The sequence below is a fragment of the Carassius auratus genome, chromosome 12 (assembly GCF_003368295.1).
Source record: "Carassius auratus strain Wakin chromosome 12, ASM336829v1, whole genome shotgun sequence".
Classification (NCBI taxonomy): domain Eukaryota; kingdom Metazoa; phylum Chordata; class Actinopteri; order Cypriniformes; family Cyprinidae; genus Carassius; species Carassius auratus.
In genome coordinates, this window is record NC_039254.1 from 1,846,456 (window position 1) to 1,872,167 (window position 25,712).

General features: G+C 39.9%; 1 protein-coding gene and 1 long non-coding RNA gene across 4 annotated transcripts in view; both read right to left on the bottom strand.

Moving 5' to 3' along the window:
* Positions 1-633: 633 nt before the first annotated feature.
* On the bottom strand, positions 634-2,565 carry LOC113112197 (uncharacterized). The gene is made up of 3 exons (XR_003293393.1): positions 2,303-2,565; positions 1,887-1,952; positions 634-1,515 (listed from the first exon to the last, which is right to left on the bottom strand). It is a non-coding gene; the product is annotated as an uncharacterized LOC113112197 (long non-coding RNA).
* Positions 2,566-2,932: 367 nt separating this feature from the next.
* Positions 2,933-25,712, bottom strand: part of sec31b (SEC31 homolog B, COPII coat complex component) — a 29,166-nt gene continuing 6,386 nt past the window's right edge. For 2 of the 3 annotated variants that reach the window (XM_026276155.1, XM_026276154.1), the window contains 15 exons: positions 25,139-25,225; positions 24,930-25,053; positions 24,670-24,848; positions 23,399-23,525; positions 23,122-23,267; positions 22,854-23,027; positions 20,808-20,948; positions 11,053-11,188; positions 9,622-10,029; positions 9,500-9,538; positions 7,907-7,962; positions 7,012-7,137; positions 6,814-6,933; positions 4,949-5,020; positions 2,933-4,876 (listed from right to left, as the gene is read on the bottom strand). In XM_026276155.1, the coding sequence (XP_026131940.1) occupies positions 4,697-4,876; positions 4,949-5,020; positions 6,814-6,933; positions 7,012-7,137; positions 7,907-7,962; positions 9,500-9,538; positions 9,622-10,029; positions 11,053-11,188; positions 20,808-20,948; positions 22,854-23,027; positions 23,122-23,267; positions 23,399-23,525; positions 24,670-24,848; positions 24,930-25,053; positions 25,139-25,225 (2,115 nt within the window). In that variant the 3' untranslated portion in view covers positions 2,933-4,696. The remainder of the gene's footprint in view (positions 4,877-4,948; positions 5,021-6,813; positions 6,934-7,011; positions 7,138-7,906; positions 7,963-9,499; positions 9,539-9,621; positions 10,030-11,052; positions 11,189-20,807; positions 20,949-22,853; positions 23,028-23,121; positions 23,268-23,398; positions 23,526-24,669; positions 24,849-24,929; positions 25,054-25,138; positions 25,226-25,712) is intronic. The other variant, XM_026276156.1, reaches the window with a different exon arrangement.

Consider the following 25,712-nt stretch of genomic DNA (forward strand, 5'->3'; position numbering starts at 1 on the left):
GGAAATCCGCAAAAATAAAGCTGCGTCCGAAATCGAATACTGCGTACTGGGTACTACATTTGAATTTGAACGTACTACTCGACCGTTAGAAAAGTACGTTCTATATAGTATGAATGTGGGTAGTATGAATGGAATTCGGACGTACTACATCCGCCATGTTTACATTGTCACGTGACATACGTCGTCACAACAGCGCGTAAATTTAAAGAGCCCGCTCTACTGAGCGAACATCGGTGATGTTTTTCGTTTTTCTTACCGCTTTCGTCTGCGTTTTTATGTCGTTTGAATTAACAATTCAAAGCAGGCGTCGGTCAGCTGTTCGCAGATCATGCCTTCGTTGACAGCTTGTAAATCCTTTACTAAAATAAATTTAGCTTTTAATTTTCTACCTCAGAATAACAGCAGCTACAGCTGTGAACAGAATGACAGACTGATTTTATGTAAGGATATAAAGTAATTTATTGTAATAAATAAATACAAATAAAATTACACAAAACGAACATAAATTAATAAACTTGAATGAATGCTTAGACAAATACACACACACACACACATATACACATAAATACACACATCACAATATATACATAAATACATACATAATATATACATTATAGACAATATACACACATATATAAATATATATAGTTAGATATAGATATATCAGCAAAAAAATGTGTAACCTATTGAAATTTTATTCTAAAAAACAAAAACTACATATTTACGGACTGTGAACAGCATCATACAGACTGCTGTCACTGGCCTTTGACATCCAAGAGCTGCATAACATTGTGCACAGAATGAGCAGGTCTGTCATGGGGATTTTGAGGAGGCTGATTGCCTTCTCCACCACAGATGACCTGGAGGCAGTGGAAGCAGCTTTTCTTCTGGTAGCTGGAACAATAGATGGCTGTCACATACAAACCGAACCTCCAGCAAGTGAAGCCCAATGTTATTTCAACAGGAAGCGGTTTCATTCTGTTCAGCTGCAGGTGACCACCATGGTAAGTACCTTGATATCTTTGTTGAGTATCCCGGGTCTGTGTATGATGCCAGGGTGCTGAAGAACACTGGAGGCCTATCCACCTGCAGGAAAACACATCCTGGGAGATGGTGTGTGTGTCCTTGTGTGAGTGTTCATCTGCCTCATCACAGCAGACAGAGAGCCTGAACAGAATCCTGCACAGCTTTGATTCAATACCAATGATGCTCGTGCACAGAACATTGTTGAGAGAGCCTTCAGATGATGAAGACCAGCTGTGCTCCATCTTCTTCTTCAAGGCCCTTGAAGTGAGTTCTGCCTTTGTGCAGATGTTGTTGCATGCTGTGCAGTGCTCCACAACCTCCGTCTTCTGAATGCGGACATTGCGGATCCAGAAGTTGTGGAGGATCATGACGATGATACACTGGAACCCCAAAACACAGAAGTCAGCACAGAAGAGCATGTGCGGGACAATCTGAGCACAGCTGTGTCACAGCAGATGACCGTGTGCAGCTCTTCAAGAGCAGGATTACCTGTAGGACAGTCGAACAGGTTAAGACTCTGCAAATCACTTCATGTTCTCATAGGAATGAAAAATAAATAAATAAATACATAAAGAGAATAATTTGTATGGGTATTTCTCTAAAGTGTGGCACCCATTCTCAAGACAACATTCTTCAGATGTTAAAAAACTACAACTGAAAACTGCTACAAAATCAGTGCACACAACTGCTTCAAAAGTTATTTGCTATTAAGTACTTTGCAACTGACAAAATAGCAACTGGAAATACCTGGAAATTCATATTATAATATTAAAAAAAACAGCATAAATCAGTGATGATCCTAACATAAATACATGTAAAGAGTGTGTGTAGTTAAGATTAATTTTAATTTATATACTTACTGAATTATGCTTTCCAGTGAATAGGGTTTCATCAGTGGATGAGAACTAGATTGTGTTCATCAGTCTCTGTAACATCAGAACAGGATTTACACATTACACATTACTGATGATTTATGCCTTGTAAGTTAACCAACATTTTTTTTTATCAAAATATCAACACTAGTAAAATGTAAATTAACTCGTTTCAATTACTTAAAATTTAGTAATTTTATATCATTAAAGAAGAAGAAAGCAGCCTTAAAAAGCTGAGGCACAGCCTCTGATCGATAATGATTATTAAACATTTTTAAACTCAATTTACAAAATCTCATCAGTTTACAATGTGTAAAGCTTTAACAAATCAGTCGTTTACTTGGATTATGTTAAACAAGTACACTTTAACCACAATGAACAGCGTTTATCCATAAGGTACTTACACTTCAAAACAGCGGCGTCACGATCCTCCGATTTTCCGTTATTTTCGAATATGAGTATGACGAGCCTTCTCCCGGTGCCTCATGGGATAGAGAAGTGTCCATCCTATGCATACTACGGAATTCGGCCGGAAGTAGTAGGCCATCCGGGTACATCTCGCCTACTGTTTTTCGAATACTGAGAATTCGGACATACTACTTGCTTCGCATACTGTTTTTCGCCTACTATATAGTATGGAAGTATGCGATTTCGGACGCGGCTTATGACTTTTATTTTACTAGTTAACCATGGATGAATGAAAGCACAGTTTATCCCTGTTTTTTAAATCAAAGCGCCACATGCTAACGCAAAAACTAGCTACTACTGAATTTGATGGCGTGCATTAATATTTACGTTAATAAATAATACATTAGCTAAATTTTAGATTTGTAAAATATATAAGTATTAATAATAATGGTACACAAAATAACTAAGCATTATTCTGAAGAATTTAGGCTACATTTATACATATACAATATGTACACACACATATATATATATATATATATATATATATATAGATCAGTAACAATGTACTTGAATACTGAAAGTCAAAAAGTTGCATGTTGAAATAAATCGCTGTGACACACTGAGCATTTATGAAAGTTGTATATTTTACTTCAAGTGTTTTCAAGCATGTAAGAGTTTCACTCACAACCTTCAGAATGAACTGGTTTCGATGCACACAGACACAAAACAGCACGACTGCGATGAGGAAATGTTTATTACCAGAACATAAACATGTTAAAAGATGAAACTATTTTATCATGTTAACTGTTACGTTGTATTCAGTTTCTTTGTTCTGTTAAAGTACTGAAGAATCTCGGTCAAGACATGTCCAGGTCATATTTCATTTCAAAATCAATCAAAATTACATTTGAAATAAATAAGAATTTTTTAGGACCATTAATGTTAATGTAATTTTATTTTATAGTTGATTTTATTCATTGACTTTGGAATGAAATAACACCTGGACACTTTCTTGACTTCTCCACACACACACACAGTGCCATTCATCTTTGTTGCAATGGTTTGAAGAACATCTAATGAAGCTCTGGTTTTTCTACAGCAGTGTTTGGAGGAGAAACAGCAGTGCCTCTCTATGAAAACAAGCCTTCACACAAACCAAACCCAACCAACCAATCATCACGATCAATAAACTACAGACAGTGTCAAAACTCTCTGCTCTTATAATATAACCCCCCCCCCCAAAAAAACTGGACCAAATTCATGAAATGCACTCAGAACTAATCTGTGGGGAAATAATTCACAACTAAATCACATTCTTACATTGAACTGAATGTAACAATTTACACAAATTGTTTCTGCTTGTTTTCAGGTAAACTGTTGCATTCATTTCAAAGCAATTAACCCAACGAGCAACTATGCACAGAAAACCGTTCTGCTTGTGTAGAACGAACCAATTGCGATCAATCAGCTGCTAATTTACATGAATTGGTTCTGCTTATTTTAATGGCCATTTTGGGCAAAATATGGCATTCAGTTAAATGCAATCATTTTTTTAAATCATTAATTATGCAAAGAAAGTCGTTCTGCTCATGTAGATTCTCACATTGAGCTGAAGTCAACAATTTACATAAGAATTATATTATAAACGATTTGCTCATTGGTGTTTCTTGTTTTAATGCCTTTTGGTTCAATCCGTTGCATTCAACTAATTATGCATTGCATTCTTACATTGAACTGAATGCAGAAATTGTGCTTAGACTGTTGCATTCAATGCAACAATTTATGCATTATTCCTTTATGAACAATTACGCACAAAGTAATTTTGCTTGTGTAGATTCTCACACTTAATTAAAGGCAGCAATTTATGAAAAAATTGTTTAACAAATAATTGACATCAATTTGTCCTGCTCATATTCTTGGACGAACAGTTGCATTCATTGATCTTACTTTGAACTGAATGCAATCATTTATAAAATTGGTTCTGCTTGTTTCAAAGCGTATTATTACGTAAACCACTGCATTCAATTCAACGCAATTTATGCAACAATGGTTACGAAAAATTATGCAAAGTTGTTCTGCTAGCATTTCATGATAAAGTTCCCGCATCAGCACACTGAATTAAAGTTCTGCTTGTCATAAGGCCTGTTTTAGACAATCCACTGAATTTAATTCTTTGCAATGTATACAATAATGGTTTTATGAGCAATTCTGCACAGAAAGTCGTTCTGCTTGTTGTGGGATGAATAAGGCCGGCTGCAATGAAAGGAGAATCCCAAACACGTGAAGAAGAAAGCAGTGGGATATTAACGGTACATTCATTCTTAAAGCACAGTTCAGCGACAGATCGAAACACAAGAGGAACCCGGATCTGCTTTGGAGCGCTGGAGTCACACGGCCAGCTTGTTGGCGATGGTCATGAGCATCTTGAGGACAGGCATGAAGGCAGAGATCTCGCTGAAGTTGCTGCTGCTCACCACCTGCGTGTGAACCTCCAGACCCTGATGATAGTTACGGACGCTGACGCAGCGGCTGATCTCGTGCAGGCCGCCGAGGATGCTGGGAGACAGCTGAGGACACATGAGAGGTTTATTAGGACATCTTAGAGACTTAAGAGAAGGGAATAAATGTCTTTAACTCACCGCTTGGTCTCGCAGCTTGTCGTACAGACTCTCCAGACGCTTGGAGGCATCGTCCAGTTTGCGCTTTGTTTGCTGCAAGGGAAATCATATATGAAATTAATAAGTCCAGTTCACTTCGCAGCTTATGCTGGTCAGAAATCTCCCCACTTACATAAGAAGAGACTGTTTGCGGCTTTATTTACATTGGCATCAGATTTTTCCGATGCAGATTGCTCGCACATGTGTAAAAACGAAGTCCTGATTTTTGCAACCATTATGAAACTTTTCCAAATGTGGTTTTAAATCAGATACATGTTCTGGACATCACCTATGATGATTTGATTTAAAAAAAAAAGTTTTTTATTTATTGTTATCAAAAGAATAAAACAAATATATAAAACAACAACATTATGTGAAGATAACTTTTCTTTCTTTTATTGAGGCAGAAACTTTAAGTTTAGAATTTTTCCCCTCTAAAATGTTTCTCTTTTAGAAAACTACAGACTGGTTTTCCCTTATTCCTTTCAGTGAAAACAAACACTTGAACGAGCTGTGAACAACCAAGTCTCTGCCTTTCTCACAAAGAACAACCTCCTGGACAGTTTCAGAAGTGGATGTTCGAGCGAGACTGACTTGCTCTCAGTTGTTGAAGCTCTAAGACTGAAAAGAGTGTCTTCCAAATCTTCTATACTGATCCTACTGGATCTGTCCGCTGCTTCTGACACGGTTAACCTCCACATCCTCCGGTCAATTCTACTGGAAAAGAGCGTCTCAGGAACCACACTCCAGTGGTTTGAGTCTTATCTATCAGATAGGTCCTCCATAGTATCTTGGAGAGGTGAGGTGTCCAAGTCACAACATCTAACTACTGGGGTGCCTCAGGGCTCAGTTCTTGGACCGCTTCTCTTCTCTGTCTACATGGCATCATTAGGTTCTGTCATTCAGATACATGGCTTTTCATATCACTCTCATTCCATCCTGATGATCCGATGGTAGCTATTCGCATCTCAGCTTGTCTAACACACATTTCTTCCTTGATGAAGGACCATCACCTTCAACTCAACCTTGCCAAGACAGAACTGCTTGTGATTCCAGCAAACCCATCGTTTCATCACAATTTCACCATCAAGTTAGGCACATCAACCATAACTCCTTCAAAAACAGCCAGAGATCTTGGAGTTATGATTGATGATCAGCTGACTTTCTCAGACCACATTGCTAAAACGGTCCGATCCTGCAGATTTGCTTTATTCAACATCAAGAAGACGCTCTAGCACTATTCTAATTCTATTCTTAAAAAAAAAAATAGAAATTTGCCCCTTTTAGACTCACACTCTTATTTACTTACCAACTGTTTATTTTTATTTTTCTTAACTGCTTATTCTTTTAATAGTGTATTCTATTTGTTTTCTTTTTATTTATAATATAATTAACAAAAAGCAAATAAAGGCCTCTAACACTAGCTTGCTCTATTCTTTTTCTAGTAAATCCAAATTTCTTTTTATTATATAATAAAAATTTAAAACATAAACCTTGCTATGAGTCGTTGGTTAGGGTAACTGAGGCTTGTTATAGCACTTGGAGATCATTGCTCTTTTGAAATGTTACTGTGACCTGGCAACACTGACACCGGCAAAAGGGTGATGCTGCCTACTTGGCAATATGTACTCTACATGATGCAACTCAATTGGTAAACTTTGGCAAATTTTAGAGCATTAGACTGTACTTTGTAAACATGACCCTGTCTCTGTGGAAAGATTTGAAGCTGTGCAACAATTCCAGATGGTTACATAAAGAAAGGCAATCACATTACAGCTTGCCAGATTGAGAAAGATCTTGGCAGCCGTGTATGCAATGTGTTTTGCCTGTGTGTGTGTGTGTGTTACCGGGTCAGCGGCGGCCAGCTGACAGCGCTGCACAAGGCTGCTGAAGGTGGTCTTGAGGATCATATGTTCGGCGGGGATTTCCTTCTGCCCCACACGCTCGGCAGGAAGCTGCTGTAAGGACTACAACACACACACACACAGTTAATATGATAAAACACACTAGCTCATCTGATGGGCTTTAGCATGATGACCTCTGACCTGCTTGCTGGGCTCCTGAGGGGCTCCGGGCGGCACCTGGATCCGATCCTGAGGAACAGGAGCCTCCACCGGGAAACCCATCACCGGTGCTGTGATCGGAGCAGGGGGAGTGTAGTTCTCTGGCAGCTGAACCACACACACACACACACACACACACACACACACACACACACACACACACACACACGCAAATGCATTAAAAAAAGTAATGAAATCCAATTAATAATGAATGAAAACCCTTAATTAAATAAAAAAACACAAGTTATTTTAACACATAAACAATAAAAAAATGCAAGTGCATGCAATATTTATAAAAAAGATTACTGGAATCATTTATTATTTTATATCTTTGAGAACATTTTAATTTAAGGTTTATATCCAATCACTGAATTTGATATAACGAACCGCAGTCAATGAAAATTAATATTTCATGTAAATGCATGCAACATTTGTAAATCACTTATTTATTGTTTTATACTTAAAAAAAAACGTATTTCAACCTTTAAAGAACTTTTTTTTATACAATCATTGGATTTGATATGACATTCAACATGATGCATGCAACTGCATAAAATTATTTTTATTGCAGAAATCAAGTAGCATCATGTTTCTTATTGAAGCTTAGACAGTAGATCATGGTGCTTGCAAAACTGAAGTCATGAGTTCAATTCCCAGGGAATGCATGAACTCATGAGTAAATCTTAAATGGAGAGCGTGTTGCTTTAGATTAAAAGCATCTACCAAATGCACAAATGTGAATGTTTATTTGGTAGAAACATGCAGAACGAAGCCAGATGGAAAAGCAGCTCCAGCATCATGTCAGTGGAAAGCAGGTCATATTGTTTCCCGGTGAATGCATTATTATAAGTAACATCGTTAAGCAAGTTCTAATTACCTTTTTCTTGCGGTGTGCTGAGCGTACAGCTGGAGGGTCATTCCACCCGTCCTGAACTGAGGAGACAATATTCACACAATCACAGCAGATTAATCACCAAAACATATATCTACATTTAAATATAAACGCATGCATCAATACAGCAGCAGATAAACATATCTGGGTCAGAGATGTCTGAATGTCACTGCATCTTTACAGATGTGTGTGAAGGTGATTTAAGTGTCTCTGTATCGTTTCTTTCTGTCTGACTTACACTAGCATTCAAAAGTTTAGGTCAGTTAGATTCAGCAAGATTTGTAATACAAAAGACATATCAGAATGATTTCTGAAGATCATGTGACACTGAAGACTGGAGGAATGATGCTGAAAATACAGCGGAGCATCACAGAAATAAATTACATCTTACAATATATTCACAAACCAAAAGCTATTTGAAAATGTAAGAATTTCCATATTTTTAAATAAAATATTTATATATTTTTTTATATTTATTATTTATGATTTTAAATACTTATTTTTCTAAATATAAATAAATATATAAAAAATACATGTAAAAATCTTCAAGAATTTTTATTTTGCTGTATTTTTGAGCAAATAAATGCAGTCTTGATTAAAAAAAAAAAAGACGATTTTTTTTTTTTTATCTTACCGACCCCAAACTTTTGAACATTAGTGTAGACATTTCTTAGTCGGTTATATATATGCTATAATGCAAAACTTACACAGCATAGTTCTAATCAGCACTGAGCAATCACACAAAAAATAAAGATGAAGCTCAGAGAAACACACAGGAAGCACGACATGACGAGTGTGTGAATATGCAAATGACTTGTAATCAGTCAGCATTAAATATTAGAAGAGCTGAATTTGGGCTGTTGCTGTCCCTCTTACACACACACACACACACACACACACACAATATCACTGCATTGAAAAGTATAAACGCTATAGCAGAACTGCTCTTAAAATACTCTCTCATACAGATAAGATTAATGCATCATTCAAAATCTTTAATGAATCTGAAACTAAACGTTGTGCTTTTGTAAAATATTGAAAGCAAACAGGATGCGCTTTCTGCCGTCTCGGTCTCGATGAACTCAAGCACTGAACCCTGTGTTTGCTTGCCTTACAGACGTGAAAACGTATCTATAGAGAGTGAAATGTCTACTTTCAGATGAAACCAAACCAAACATTCTCTGATTATGTAATCCGTATGAAACCTGCATTCAGTCAGTGTCGTTGAGTCAGTGTCACCGAATTCATCTCTAAAGCTGAAAACAAAGAATGCACTTGTTTATCAATAAATTATTAATATGTTAATGCAGCCTCCTCCCTGTTTTACCCCGACACATTCATAATCATTCGCTGTGGCAAGCTTTATACATGCGCTTGAGCGCTTATTAGGCTATATGCTATGATTTATATGGTTTATTAATGAACATGCGATTAGTCGACTAATGCTTAAAATGAACGACTACTAGTTGATCAGAAAAATCTTAAGTCGAGGGCAGCCCTAATAAACACACACACACACACACACACACACACACACACACACACACACACACACACACACATCTTTCTCCCTGTCACCTTCCTCTTCTGTGTGGCACATCAGCCATGGGAAATATCCTGAAATCAAACAGCAGGATGAATATAAATACACAGATGAGACACGGCTGTGTTCAGCGGTTCCTCCAGACGTCTGCAGGTACCTGTCGGTGGAGGCGGGACACCGGCGCTGCTGAAGCTCTTGGCCCCTGGGGCTCCGGGGCCACCCGGAGGATACCCGGCTCCGAGAGGAAGATAGGCCCCGCTGGGAGGAGCCGCTGGAAAGGGCACCGGGCCACCTGGCAGAGACGTGGGCGAGATGAACCCTGGGCCGGGCGGAGCGGGCATCATGGGGCCCGGGGGAGAGGAGGGCGGCCCTGAGGGCCCAGACATCGAGGGGCCTGACATCGTGGGCCCAGACATCGAGGGCCCTGACATAGAGGGCCCTGACATCGTGGGCCCAGACATCGAGGGGCCTGACATCGAGGGCCCAGACATCGAGGGCCCAGACATGAAACCCCCCAGAGCTCCGAGGGAACCAGACTGAGCAAACGGCTGAGACGGAGCAAAACCTGCAGGATCCAAGCATCACAGACAGACAGTTTTGATCAAATACATGTGTTTGCAAATAATACACTTGTGTTCAAAAGATGAGGTAGAGCTGGGTGATATGATGTGTTAAAAATATTACAAGCACAATCATTTTTGTTACATACTTTTAAACCAACATTAATCAGACACCAGATATATTTTTGACACATTTTGCAGGACACTATAGTTCACTTATGTAAGAGAGGATAGGAAAATAAATTGATCTGTGAGATATTATACCCAATAATTCTTCAAACAGTGAACTACCAGGAAATTTTGGGATCAAAAATTGTTATATTTAATAATAAAAAATTTAAATATAAAATTATTACTTTGACCTGAACATGTGTTTGATTAAGTGTTTATTTCTTCAAGTCATTTGACATTATGCTCAACAAGATGAATTTGGCATTAAAACATTGATTTTTAGAATAATTTTCCAGGTTACAGTTACACTTTTTAAATATTTAGATTACATTTTGTAGTTGCATCTGTGTTAATATTATTTCAAGGCTTCTCTCTGTCCTTTTCTCTCTCAAACAGATGCACTTCATGTACTTTCCCTTTTGCACACAGGGCTGATGCTATTTCTGCTGAGGAACTGAAACCAATGTGTCTAGACCGTTCTTACACATTATAGTCTTATAGTCAACACCTTATACACCTTATAGTCACCAATTATATTTCTTTCCTATCCATATAAAGGTGACAAAACTCTTGAATATTTTGACTGGATGTGCGACTCCAAAAAAAAATCAGCTTTGATCACAGCAATAAATTACATTTTAACAGACATTCACACACACACGCGCGCGCACACACACACACGCACACGCACACACAAAAAACAGCTGTTTTAAATTGTAAAGATATAAATCACAATTTTGTACTGTATTTTAGATCAAATAAACGCAGCTTTGGTGAGCCGAGGAGCATCACTGCTGGCATAAGTTTGAACAGTAGTGTGCACATCAGTGTTTGAATGATATTTGATTGACAGGTACCCGGAGCTGTGGCAGGGTGTTGTGGGTAGACCGAGGGTCTCAGGCTCGGACGTGGAGCTCCAGCAGGAGTAGAAGGATCGGGTCGTGGCTGAGGAGTGAAGAGACGGGGCATCATCTGCTGCATCTGAGGAGGCCCCTGAACACACAACACACACAACACCTAAAGATCTGCTGGATTAGTGGTTAAACTCCCTCACACACACACTATCATACTCCCTCACTCACTTGCTCACACACACACACACACACACACAATTACACTCACACTCCCTCACTCACACTATTACACTCAGACTCCCTCACTCACACACACTATTACACTCACACTCCCTCACTCTCACATACACTCACACACACTAATACACTCACACAATTACACTCACACTCCCTCACTCACACTATTACACTCAGACTCCCTCACTCACACTCACTATTACACTCACACTCCCTCACTCACTCACACACACACACACACACACTATCAGAGGTGGGTAGAGTACCCAAAAACTTTACTCAAGTAAAAGTAAAAGTAATTCTAGAAATATTTACTCAAGTAAAAGTAAAAGTACTAGTCTTGAATAGTTACTTGAGTAAGAGTAAAAGAGTATCGGATAAAAAATCTACTCAAGTAGTTAGTTACTAGTTACTTTGGGTCATATATACGGAGCCTATTTTTATTTAGATATATAGATAAAATGTATGTAATGTGTGTGTGTGTGTGTGTGTGTGTGTGTGTGGTGTAAATGTATATATTTCATCAGCCTTTACTCCAATTTATGTAATTTATTATAAAACCCTGTCTGTTTACTTAAGTAACAGAGATGTCATGCCATAACATATTTTTAATACAACTGACTTTATATTAAATGTGAATTTAACATTGAAAGTTAATGTGATATAAATATTGCTACTAATCTTTCATTGTTCAGAAAGAGAGCAAATAACATTTACATTATTAAAGATCATTTTCACTGACAGTCTAGAGTTCAATCACTCTCAGAAACTCCCATTAAAATCACTGAAACTGTTAACACTGTGAAATCAATTTCTTATTTATAGATTCGTACACACATCTGCACTTTGTTGTTTCTGACGAGAGAATTAGCCAGGAAGACGTATTCAGTCAGTAAGCGAGTGAAGGAAGCACCGACATTTCAGCGTTGACTCATCGGAACACCTCTGATTGGCCATTGCATTCAAAAGCTCAACAGAACCGTGTGTGATTGGTTAATGCGCAGCGCTGTAAAAACGCGTCTGTCTCTGGCTCAGCGCCAGCAAGCGATCACAGATCTGAATTTAGCAGCTGATGATATGACTCGCTGAACATACTCGTACCGGTGTGATTGTATTAAAATTAATAAAATCTTAATCGGCTATTTTTTGTCTTTTGGAAGATGCATTCAACTTGACTCCCCTCTGTTATAAGCCACACACGTACAACAAACTAATGTAACAGTGGTATCATGTACTGTAATCGAATGTAGCCCAAGTTATTACCTGTTAAACAGTAGACAGCACACGCGTTCATCTAATAAGGATCTCCATCGCAAGCAAATAATGGCTTTTGCAGATTTGCTTTCAATTCAGTGGTTCCATAGCCCCGTTTTCAGCGCTGCTGATGATCTTAAACGTTACAACTCTCTGAGTGAACCGCTTCAGACGCTCAGCGCGTGCGGCAGGGAACTGAACGACTCATTCAAACTGATTCACGAACCAATTCACTCGCTTGCCAATTGGTTTCATCAAGCCTTTGAACAGAATTGACTCAAAAGAATGAATCATTCGCGAATGGGCATCGCTCATTGCCCAGAGAAAAGTAGACGGCGCGTTTGGAATAAAGTGAAGCATTTATAACATTTATTGCATGAAGATAAAGTAACGAGAGGGGCGTCGCCCACAGTAACGAAGTAAAAGTACAGATTTTTCCCCAAAAATTTACTCAAGTAAGAGTATAAAGTACCCATCTTTAAATATACTCCGAAAAGTATTAGTTACCACGAAAAATTACTCAAGTAAATGTAACGAAGTAAATGTAACTCGTTACTACCCACCTCTGCACACTATTACACTCACACTCCCTCACTCACACACACTATTACACTCCCTCACTCACACTCACTATTACACTCACACTCCCTCACACTATTACACTCACACTCCCTCACTCACACACACTATTACACTCCCTCACTCACACTCACTCCCTCACTCACACTATTACACTCACACTCCCTCACTCGCACTATTACACTCACACTCCCTCACTCACACTCACTTTTACACTCACACTATTACACTCACACTCCCTCACTCACACTATTACACTCGGACTCCCTCACTCACACTCACTATTACACTCACACTCCCTCACTCACACTATTACACTCACACTCCCTCACTCACACTATTACACTCACACTCACTATTACACTCACACTCCCTCACTCACACTATTACACTCAGACTCCCTCACTCACACTCACTATTACACTCACACTCCCTCACTCACACTATTACACTCACACTCCCTCACTCACACTATTACACTCACACTCCTTCACTTTTACACTCACACTCCCTCACTTACACTATTACACTCACATTCCCTCACTCACACTATTACACGCGGACTCCCTCACTCACACTCACCATTACACTCACACTCCCTCACTCACACTATTACACTCGGGACTCCCTCACTCACACTCACTATTACACTCACACTCCCTCACTCACACTCACTATTACACGCGGACTCCCTCACTCACACTATTACACTCGGACTCCCTCACTCACACTCACTATTACACTCACACTCCCTCACTCACACTCACTATTACACGCGGACTCCCTCACTCACACTATTACACTCGGACTCCCTCACTCACACTATTACACTCACACTCCCTCACTCACACTATTACACTCAGACTCCCTCACTCACACTCACTTTTACACTGGGACTCCCTCACTCACACTATTACACTCACACTATTACACTCGGACTCCCTCACTCACACTCACTTTTACACTCACACTCCCTCACTCACACTCACTATTACAGTCACACTCCCTCACTCACACTCACTATTACACGCGGACTCCCTCTCTCCCACTATTACACTCACACTCCCTCACTCACACTATTACACTCGGACTCCCTCACTCACACTCACTATTACACTCACACTATTACACCTACACTATTACACTCACATTCCCTCACTCACACATACTATTACACTCCCTCACTCACACTATTACACTCACACTCCCTCACTCACACACACTATTACACTCCCTCACTCACACTCACTATTACACTCACACTCCCTTACTCACACTATTACACTCACACTCCCTTACTCACACTATTACACTCACACTCCCTCACTCAAACACACTATTACACTCGGACTCCCTCACTCACACTCACTTTTACATTCACACTATTACACTCCCTCACTCACACTATTACGCTCGGACTCCCTCACTCACACTATTACACTCACATTCCCTCACTCACACACACTATTACACTCCCTCACTCACACTATTACACTCACACTCCCTCACTCACACACACTATTACACTCACACTAATACACTCACACTAATACACTCACACTAATACACTCACACTAATACACTCACACTAATACACTCAGACTCCCTCACTCACACTATTACACTCACACTCCCTCACTCACACTATTACACTCGGACTCCCTCACTCACACTCACTATTACACTCACACTCACACACACTATTACACTCCCTCACTCACACTCACTATTACACTCACACTCCCTCACTCACACTCACTATTACACTCACACTATTACACTCACACTCCCTCATTCACACTCACTTTTACACTCACACTCCCACACTATTACACTCGGGACTCCCTCACTCACACACACTATTACACTCACACTATTACACTCACACTCCCTCACTCACACACACTATTACACTCACACTCCCTCACTCACACTATTACACTCACACACCATTACACTCACACTCCCTTACTCACTCACACTATTACACTCACATTCCCTCACTCGCACTATTACACTCACACTCCCTCACTCACACTCACTTTTACACTCACACTATTACACTCACACTCCCTCACTCACACTATTACACTCGGACTCCCTCACTCACACTCACTATTACACTCACACTCCCTCACTCACACTATTACACTCACACTCCCTCACTCACACTATTACACTCACACTCACTATTACACTCACACTCCCTCACTCACACTATTACACTCAGACTCCCTCACTCACACTCACTATTACACTCACACTCCCTCACTCACACTATTACACTCACACTCCCTCACTCACACTATTACACTCACACTCCTTCACTTTTACACTCACACTCCCTCACTTACACTATTACACTCACATTCCCTCACTCACACTATAACACGCGGACTCCCTCACTCACACTCACCATTACACTCACACTCCCTCACTCACACTATTACACTCGGACTCCCTCACTCACACTCACTATTACACTCACACTCCCTCACTCACACTCACTATTACACGCGGACTCCCTCACTCACACTATTATACTCGGACTCCCTCACTCACTCACACTATTACACTCACACTCACTATTACACTCACACTCCCTCACTCACACTATTACACTCAGACTCCCTCACTCACACTCACTATTACACTCACACTCCCTCACTCACACTATTACACTCACACTCCCTCACTCACACTATTACACTCACACTCCTTCACTTTTACACTCACACTCCCTCACTTACACTATTACACTCACATTCCCTCACTCACACTATTACACGCGGACTCCCTCACTCACACTCACCATTACACTCACACTCCCTCACTCACACTATTACACTCGGACTCCCTCACTCACACTCACTATTACACTCACACTCCCTCACTCACACTCACTATTACACGCGGACTCCCTCACTCACACTATTACACTCGGACTCCCTCACTCACACTCACTATTACACTCACACTCCCTCACTCACTATTACACGCGGACTCCCTCACTCACCACTATTACACTCGGACTCCCTCACTCACACTATTACACTCACACTCCCTCACTCACACTATTACACTCAGACTCCCTCACTCACACTCACTTTTACACTGGGACTCCCTCACTCACACTATTACACTCACACTATTACACTCGGACTCCCTCACTCACACTCACTTTTACACTCACACTCCCTCACTCACACTCACTATTACAGTCACACTCCCTCACTCACACTCACTATTACACGCGGACTCCCTCTCTCCCACTATTACACTCACACTCCCTCACTCACACTATTACACTCGGACTCCCTCACTCACACTCACTATTACACTCACACTATTACACTCACACTATTACACTCACATTCCCTCACTCACACACACTATTACACTCCCTCACTCACACTATTACACTCACACTCCCTCACTCACACACACTATTACACTCCCTCACTCACACTCACTATTACACTCACACTCCCTTACTCACACTATTACACTCACACTCCCTTACTCACACTATTACACTCACACTCCCTCACTCAAACACACTATTACACTCGGACTCCCTCACTCACACTCACTTTTACATTCACACTATTACACTCCCTCACTCACACTATTACGCTCGGACTCCCTCACTCACACTATTACACTCACATTCCCTCACTCACACACACTATTACACTCCCTCACTCACACTATTACACTCACACTCCCTCACTCACACACACTATTACACTCACACTAATACACTCACACTAATACACTCACACTAATACACTCACACTAATACACTCAGACTCCCTCACTCACACTATTACACTCACACTCCCTCACTCACACTATTACACTCGGACTCCCTCACTCACACTCACTATTACACTCACACTCACACACACTATTACACTCCCTCACTCACACTCACTATCACACTCACACTCCCTCACTCACACTCACTATTACACTCACACTATTACACTCACACTCCCTCATTCACACTCACTTTTACACTCACACTCCCACACTATTACACTCGGACTCCCTCACTCACACACACTATTACACTCACACTATTACACTCACACTCCCTCACTCACACACACTATTACACTCACACTCCCTCACTCACACTATTACACTCACACACCATTACACTCACACTCCCTTACTCACTCACACTATTACACTCACATTCCCTCACTCACACACACTATAACACTCCAACTTACACTATTACACTCACACTCCCTCACTCACACACACTATTACACTCACACTCACTATTACACTCACACTCACTATTACACTCACTATTACACTCACACTCACTATTACACTCATACTATTACACTCACACTATTACACTCACACTATTACACTCACACTATTACACTCACACTATTCTCACACTCACTATTACACTCACACTCCCTCACTCACACACACTATTACACTCCCTCACTCACACTCACTATTACACTCACACTCCCTTACTCACACACACTATTACACTCCCTCACTCACACTCACTATTACACTCACACTCCCTTACTCACACTATTACACTCACACTCCCTTACTCACACTATTACACTCACACTCCCTCACTCAAACACACTATTACACTCCCTCACTCACACTATTACACTCACACTCCCTCACTCAAACACACTATTACACTCGGACTCCCTCACTCACACTCACTTTTACATTCACACTATTACACTCCCTCACTCACACTATTACGCTCGGACTCCCTCACTCACACTATTACACTCACACTATTACACTCACATTCCCTCACTCACACACACTATTACACTCCCTCACTCACACTATTACACTCACCACTCCCTCACTCACACACACTATTACACTCACACTAATACACTCACACTAATACACTCACACTAATACACTCACACTAATACACTCAGACTCCCTCACTCACACTATTACACTCACACTCCCTCACTCGGACTCCCTCACTCACACTCACTATTACACTCACACTCACACACACTATTACACTCCCTCACTCACACTCACTATTACACTCACACTCCCTCACTCACACTCACTATTACACTCACACTATTACACTCACACTCCCTCATTCACACTCACTTTTACACTCACACTCCCACACTATTACACTCGGACTCCCTCACTCACACACACTATTACACTCACACTCCCTCACTCACACACACTATTACACTCACACTCCCTCACTCACACTATTACACTCACACACCATTACACTCACACTCCCTTACTCACACACACACTATTACACTCTCTCTATTACACTCACACTCACTATTACACTCACACTATTACACTCACATTCCCTCACTCACACACACTATAACACTCCAACTTACACTATTACACTCACACTCCCTCACTCACACACACTATTACACTCACACTCACTATTACACTCACACTCACTATTACACTCACTATTACACTCACACTCACTATTACACTCATACTATTACACTCACACTATTACACTCACACTATTACACTCACACTATTACACTCACACTCACTATTACACTCACACTCACTATTACACTCACACTCACTATTACACTCACACTCCCTCACTCACACACACTATTACACTCACTCTATTACACTCACTATTACACTCACACTCCCACACTCACACTATTACACTCACACACACTAATACACTCACTCTATTACACTCACACTCACTATTACACTCACACTCCCTCACTCACACACACTATTACACTCACTCTATTACACTCACACTCACTATTACACTCACACTCCCACACTCACACTATTACACTCACACACACTAATACACTCACTCTATTACACTCACACTCCCTCACTCACGCACACTATTACACTTGGACTCCCTCACTCACACACACTATTACACTCCCTTACACTCACTATTACACTCACACTATTACACTCACACACATACACAATTACACTCACACTCAATCACTCACTCACTCACTCTTTCACACACACACACACACACACACACACACACACACACACACACACAATTACACTCACACTCCCTCACTCACACACTATTACACTCGGACTCCCTCACACTATTACACTCACTCCCTCACACACACTATTACACTCACACTCACACACACACACACGGCCCTACACCAACCCTACACCTAACCCTAACCCTCACAGGAAACTTTGTCCATTTTTACTTTCTCAAAAAAACTCATTCTGTATGATTTATAAGGGTTTTGAAAAATTGGGACATGGGTTATGTCCTCATAAGTCACCCTCTGCTTGTAATACCTGTGTCATACCCATGACATTATACAGAGTTGTGTCCTGATATGACACAAAAACATGCCCACTATTACACACACACACCACACACACAAACACACACACACACACACTCAAACTAAAAATAAATGTTTAATAAAGTTCAAATGAAAACTGAAAATATAAAAATAAAAGCTAATACAAAATATCCTATAATAATATATAAACCAAAATAACACTGGTTAAGACATTACAAAAACAAACATCTCTTTTTAGAATAATGTCACTGGTTAATCATTCGCAATCAAATCATAACCTTATTCTGTTTCAACACAAACTCCCTAGACAACACACACTTTTGGAAACATGCAGATGTGGCATGAGAACGCACTGTACATCAGACGAGACGCCCTGTGCAAACACACACTGTAAGCCAGCCTCCACTTACACAACATCCAACAGCAGACGCGCAATTTCATCAAGGACATCAGAAAGCAAATAATATCTGCTGATCATCAGCGGACAGCGTGCACATCTTCATCACAGACACACAGGGATGATGACAGAGGGCACTGGAGTTCAAGCATCATTAAACATATACGCAGGAGTGTGTGTGAGCTGCGTCTCACCTGTGTGTGTGCTGCAGGAGTGTGTGTGTGTGAGGAGCTGCGTCTCACCTGTGTGTGTGTGTGTGTGAGGAGCTGCGTCTCACCTGTGTGTGTGCTGCAGGAGCGTGTGTGTGTGAGCAGTGTTTCACCTGTGTGTGTACTGCAGGAGTGTGTGTGAGCTGCGCTTCACCTGTGTGTGTGTGCGCTGCGTCTCACCTGTGTGTGTGAGGAGTTGCGTCTCACCTGTGTGTGTGGGCTGCAGCAGTGTGTGTGTGTGTGTGTGAGGAGCTGCGTCTCACGTGTGTGTGTGCTGCAGGAGTGTGTGTGAGCTGTGTCTCACCTGTGTGTGTGCGCTGCAGCAGTGTGTGTGTATCACTGAGGAGCTGCTTCTCACCTGTGTGTGTGTTGCAGGAGTGTGTGTGTGTGTGAGCACTGCAGCAGTGTGTGTGTATCATTGAGGAGCTGCTTCTCACCTGTGTGTGTGCTGCAGGAGTGTGTGTGTGTGTGAGCACTGCAGCAGTGTGTGTGTATCATTGAGGAGCTGCTTCTCACCTGTGTGTGTGCTGCAGGAGTGTGTGTGTGTGAGCTGTGTTTCACCTGTGTGTGTGTGTGTGTGTGCTGCAGCAGTGTGTGTGTATCTGTGAGGAGCTGAGTCTCACCTGTGTGTGTGCTGCAGGAGTGTGTGTGTGTGTGTGTGAGCTGTGTTTCACCTGTGTGTGTGTGTGCGCTGCAGCAGTGTGTGTGTATCTGTGAGGAGCTGCGTCTCACCTGTGTGTGTGCTGCAGGAGTGTGTTGCAGGAGTGTGTTTGCCGGTGCTTTAGCGCCTCCTGCTGGTGCAGACGGCTGTGGTCTCTGAAGGATCTCACCCTTCGCATGGGACAGTCGCTCTCTTAACATCTGAACACCAGGCTACATCACACAAAAACACACAGAACACACTTACCACCCACAACACTCTAAATATTGCTATTTTATTAAATTATACATTTTAAAATATCAATAAATATTTATAATAATAATAAAATTATAGTTTAATTAAATTAAAACAATTTAATCAATAAAGAAATATATTATTATTGCAATAATAGTACTGCACTGTAAAAAAAATGTAAATATTTTTATATTTAATTGCTTCTTATTACAATACAATTTTAATTTAAATGAATAATAATTTTATTGAACAATAAAAAAACAATAACAACAATTCTGGTGAAAAAAAAAAAACAGTTGCTTTAAGTTGCTTCCTTCCATTACATGTTTCTAAAGATGGATGATGCATGTTGCACGTTAAAGGGGGGGTGAAATGCTATTTCATGCATACTGAGTTTTTTTACACTGTTAAAGAGTTGGATTCCCATGCTAAACATGGACAAAGTTTCAAAAATTAAGTTGTACGTTTGAAGGAGTATTTCTGTTCCAAAAATACTCCTTCCGGTTTGTCACAAGTTTGGGAAAGTTTTTTTCGAGTATGGGTCTGTGTGACGTTAGATGGAGCGGAATTTCCTTATATGGGTCCTGAGGCACTTCTGCCGGAAGAGCGCGCTCCCGTATAGCAGAGCACTGAGAGCACAACAGACTTCACTGATCAGAGCGAGAGCGTCGCCAAATGTCACAAAAGAAGTGTGTTTTTGGTTGCCAGGGCAAGACAACCCTGCACAGATTACCAAAAGAGAAACAGCATTAAGGGACCAGTGGATGGAGTTTATTTTTACAGAGCATCAACGGAGTTGTGCAAGTGTTTGTGTTTGTTCCCTGCATTTCGAAGATGCTTCTTTTACAAACAAGGCCCAGTTTGACGCTGGATTTGCACATCGTTTATTTCTTAAGGATGATGCAGTCCCAACGAAAAAGGGTCACGATCGTGTGTTGGAACCGCAGGCGGTGAGTAAAACTGCTTCAAATATCTCTGTGTTGTTAACTTAGCTATCGGCGCGTAAGCACATCAAGTAAACAACATGCGATGTTGTCATCAAACTGCACTTTCCACATGTACAGCTTAAAAAAATAAAAAAAAGACGACATTAAGTGTAACTTAGTCATTTTCCAAAACCGCTAAGCAAATATATACAGTTTCAGTACATACCACATAGAGACGTCGTTGCTGCTGCTGCTCTTGTTAAATTTCAGCCTCTGGATCTGATTCTGGATCATGAATATACGCTGAATCTGACTGTTAGCCATGGTTTGTTTTGGATGATGGTTTTGTCCTCATGGTAATGTCACAGCTTCCAAACGCTCTCGACGCAAAAGCCTACTCGCGCTCGTGATTCTTTAGCTCCGCCCACACGTCACGCCTCCAGGCGCTCGTGTTTTTCCGGGAAAAATCGGTACAGACTATCTTTCTCTTATGAATATAATAAAACTAAAGACTTTTTGGAGTTATGAAGGGTGCAGTACTACTCTATAGGTACTCAAGATTAACAGGATATTGAGTGAAAACGAGCATTTCACCCCCCCTTTAAGATGAACTCCAACTTATGACAGGACGATATTTGACAGACAACTATTTGAAAATCTGGAATCAGAGGGAGCACAAAAATCTAAATATTGAGAAAATCATCTTTAAAGTTGTCCAAATGAAGTTCTTAGCAATGCATATTACGAATCAAAAATGAAGTTTTTATATATTTACAGTAGGACTTGTACTAAATATCTTCATGGAACATGATCTTTACTTAATATCCTAATGATTTTTGGAATAAAAGAAAAATTGATATAATGTATTGTTGTCTATTGCTTCAAATATCTGTGTGCTGCTGATGACTGTTTCTGTGCTGCAGGGACACAGATATGAATGTGTATTCGTGTGTGCACCTGGTCTGGGCTGTCAGGCAGGTAGCGGAGTGCTGAGGTCAGGCTGCCCTGTGATGCCAGGATGCTGGAGTACTGGACGAGTCTCTCAGTCAGCGCTGAGCTCTGAACACAAACCTCACCGTTACGCAGACGCTCGATTGACTTGCGCAGGATCATCACCTTCTCCACCAGATCCTGCAGACGCACATGAACACAGACGTCAGCGCAGGACAGCTTTAGCTCGATATAAGTGTGAATCAGTGTGTGTGTGTGTGTGTGTGTGCGTGACCTCCAGCGCCAGCGGAGAAGAACAGTCTCTCTGTGACGTCCAGCACTCCACCAGACGCTCGATGTTCCCCGAGCAGATGAAGCACAGACAGGCCTGCAGACAGCGCTTCTCTGTGCCTTCAGCCTGCAGACGAGAGCCCAGAGTATCTACACACAGAGAGAGAGAGAGCTGTCAATCACTCCAGACTCTGAGCTCTGATTGGACGAGCTGCATTCAGAGCTCATCAAGACTAATCAGACTAATCAAGAAACTGATGTTAGACTGGTGATGTTCTCACTGCAGAGAGAAGCGAACTCCTCGGGGTTAGCGTAGGTCAGCAGGGCCGCTAGCGCCTCCTTCCAGTTATCCAGCTCACAGCTCTGGACGATATCACGCCAGTTCTGAGTGACCACGGACGAGATCAGCTGACCGGGAAGAACAACTCATTAATACATCATAATTATAATACTGTGACTCATAATAATACTAATAATACTGTGACTTATAATAATAGTAATAATAATACTAATACTATGACTAATAATAATACTAATACTGTTACTAATAATAATAGTAATAATAATACTGTAACTAATAATAATACTGTGACTTATAATAATAGTAATAATAATAATACTGTGACTAATAATACTACTAATACTGTTACTAATAATAATAGTAGCAATAATAATAATACTAGCACTAATACTGTGACTAATAATAATAATAATACTGTTACTAATAATAATAATAGTAATAATAATAATACTGTGACTAATAATAATACTAATACTGTGACTAATAATAATAATAATAATAATAATAATAGCACTAATACTGTGACTAATAATAATAATAATAATAATAATAATAATAATACTGTTACTAATAATAATGCTAATTATAATACTAATAAAAATACAGTGACTAATAATAATACTAATAAAATCATTGTGACTAATAATAATACTAGTAATTTAAAGAATATTGTGACTAATAAAAACAACAATAATAATGACTAATAAGAAATTGGCATAAATAATATCAATACCATTAATAATAATGATAATAACTAAGAGTAATAATAAACAATAAGGTTGTTATTAGTCATCTAATTTTAATTATTTGTGTTATCAGTCATCTTATAATCAATAATAATCATATAGTAAGAATAACGACTAATAACCACACTAACAACAACAGTAACTTTATAATATTTTATAACAAGTATTATAATATACAACAAAATAATTTTTGTTAGTATTAATTTTTGTAGCAGTAGTGGTATTCTAATTGTTATTATTATTAGTCATTTTAATATATTCAATAAAACTAACAACAAAGACACTTTTATAATACTTATTATTATTGTTACAAAAAGTTATATTTTTAATATTATGATTAATAATATTGTAATAAGACAACAACTACTACTAAAACCAATAATAATAATACAAATAAATCAATATAAAACAATTCAATAACACTTAAAGTGGAGATTGAAAGTGAATACTGATGAATGAATTCGTAACGAAGGTGACATCATGTACAGATGCTAATGAGTGTTACCATGGAGACGCTGTTGGTCTGACGGTGGAGGTAGTGTTGCTGGGTCTTCTTCAGTAGCTCCTCCCCTCCACTGATTGACAGGAGGATGGCCTCGGCGAAACGGCCGTCGTTCAAACACAGATCCACGGCGCCCTCGAAGTTCCCCACCAGCAGAGCCTGACTGATCAGACCGTCCGTATCTGCTCCACACAGCAGCACATTCACACCCAAACATCAACATCAGAACGTTATTAACATGCGTGTCACTCAGAGACGCTCACCTGAGGACACGGGGATCTGGAACGGAGCTCGGTCTTTCTCTTTCTTTGGTAGCTGACTGAAGAAATCAGCCGGAGACTCACGCCCCGACGAACCGTCTGCAGCTCCGCCCGACTCCTCTGCTCTCTGATTGGACGATTCAACATCAGGTACAGTAAAACATGAGATCTCCAGCACGCATGCCATGATTTAAAGCACAGCTGATGCACACCTGATCAGAGAGCGTCTGCATCTTCTCCGTCAGATCATTCACGTCTAAACCGTTCGGATGAAGCTTCCTCCCCAAACACGCTGAGATCTGCAGAAACACAGGCGTAACAAATTAGAGATCCACTCACAAATGATGGGGCTGTTTCTCTCACAAAGCATCATCAGGAAATAAAAGAGACAAAGTCTAAATGTAATAATAATAATAATAATAATAATAATAATAATAATAACAACAATAATAATTTAAAGAACACTGCAACTAATAATAAATTATATTAATAATAATGATAATAATAATAATAATATTTTGCTGATAATAACAGACTCATATAAAAAAGAATATTTTTTTTAATAAATTTTATATTTAATAATTATATTAAAATGATATTAAAAATAATAAGAATAAACATTCAAATAATTAACACTAACCCAATATTCTAATTAGAATTATTACTAAAAAAAAAAAATATTATTAGGTTATATTATAAGCATTATTTGTATTAATCTTATTAGCATTATTGTTATTTTCATTATTATTACCGTTGTCGTTTATATCATTATTATCATAAGTAGTA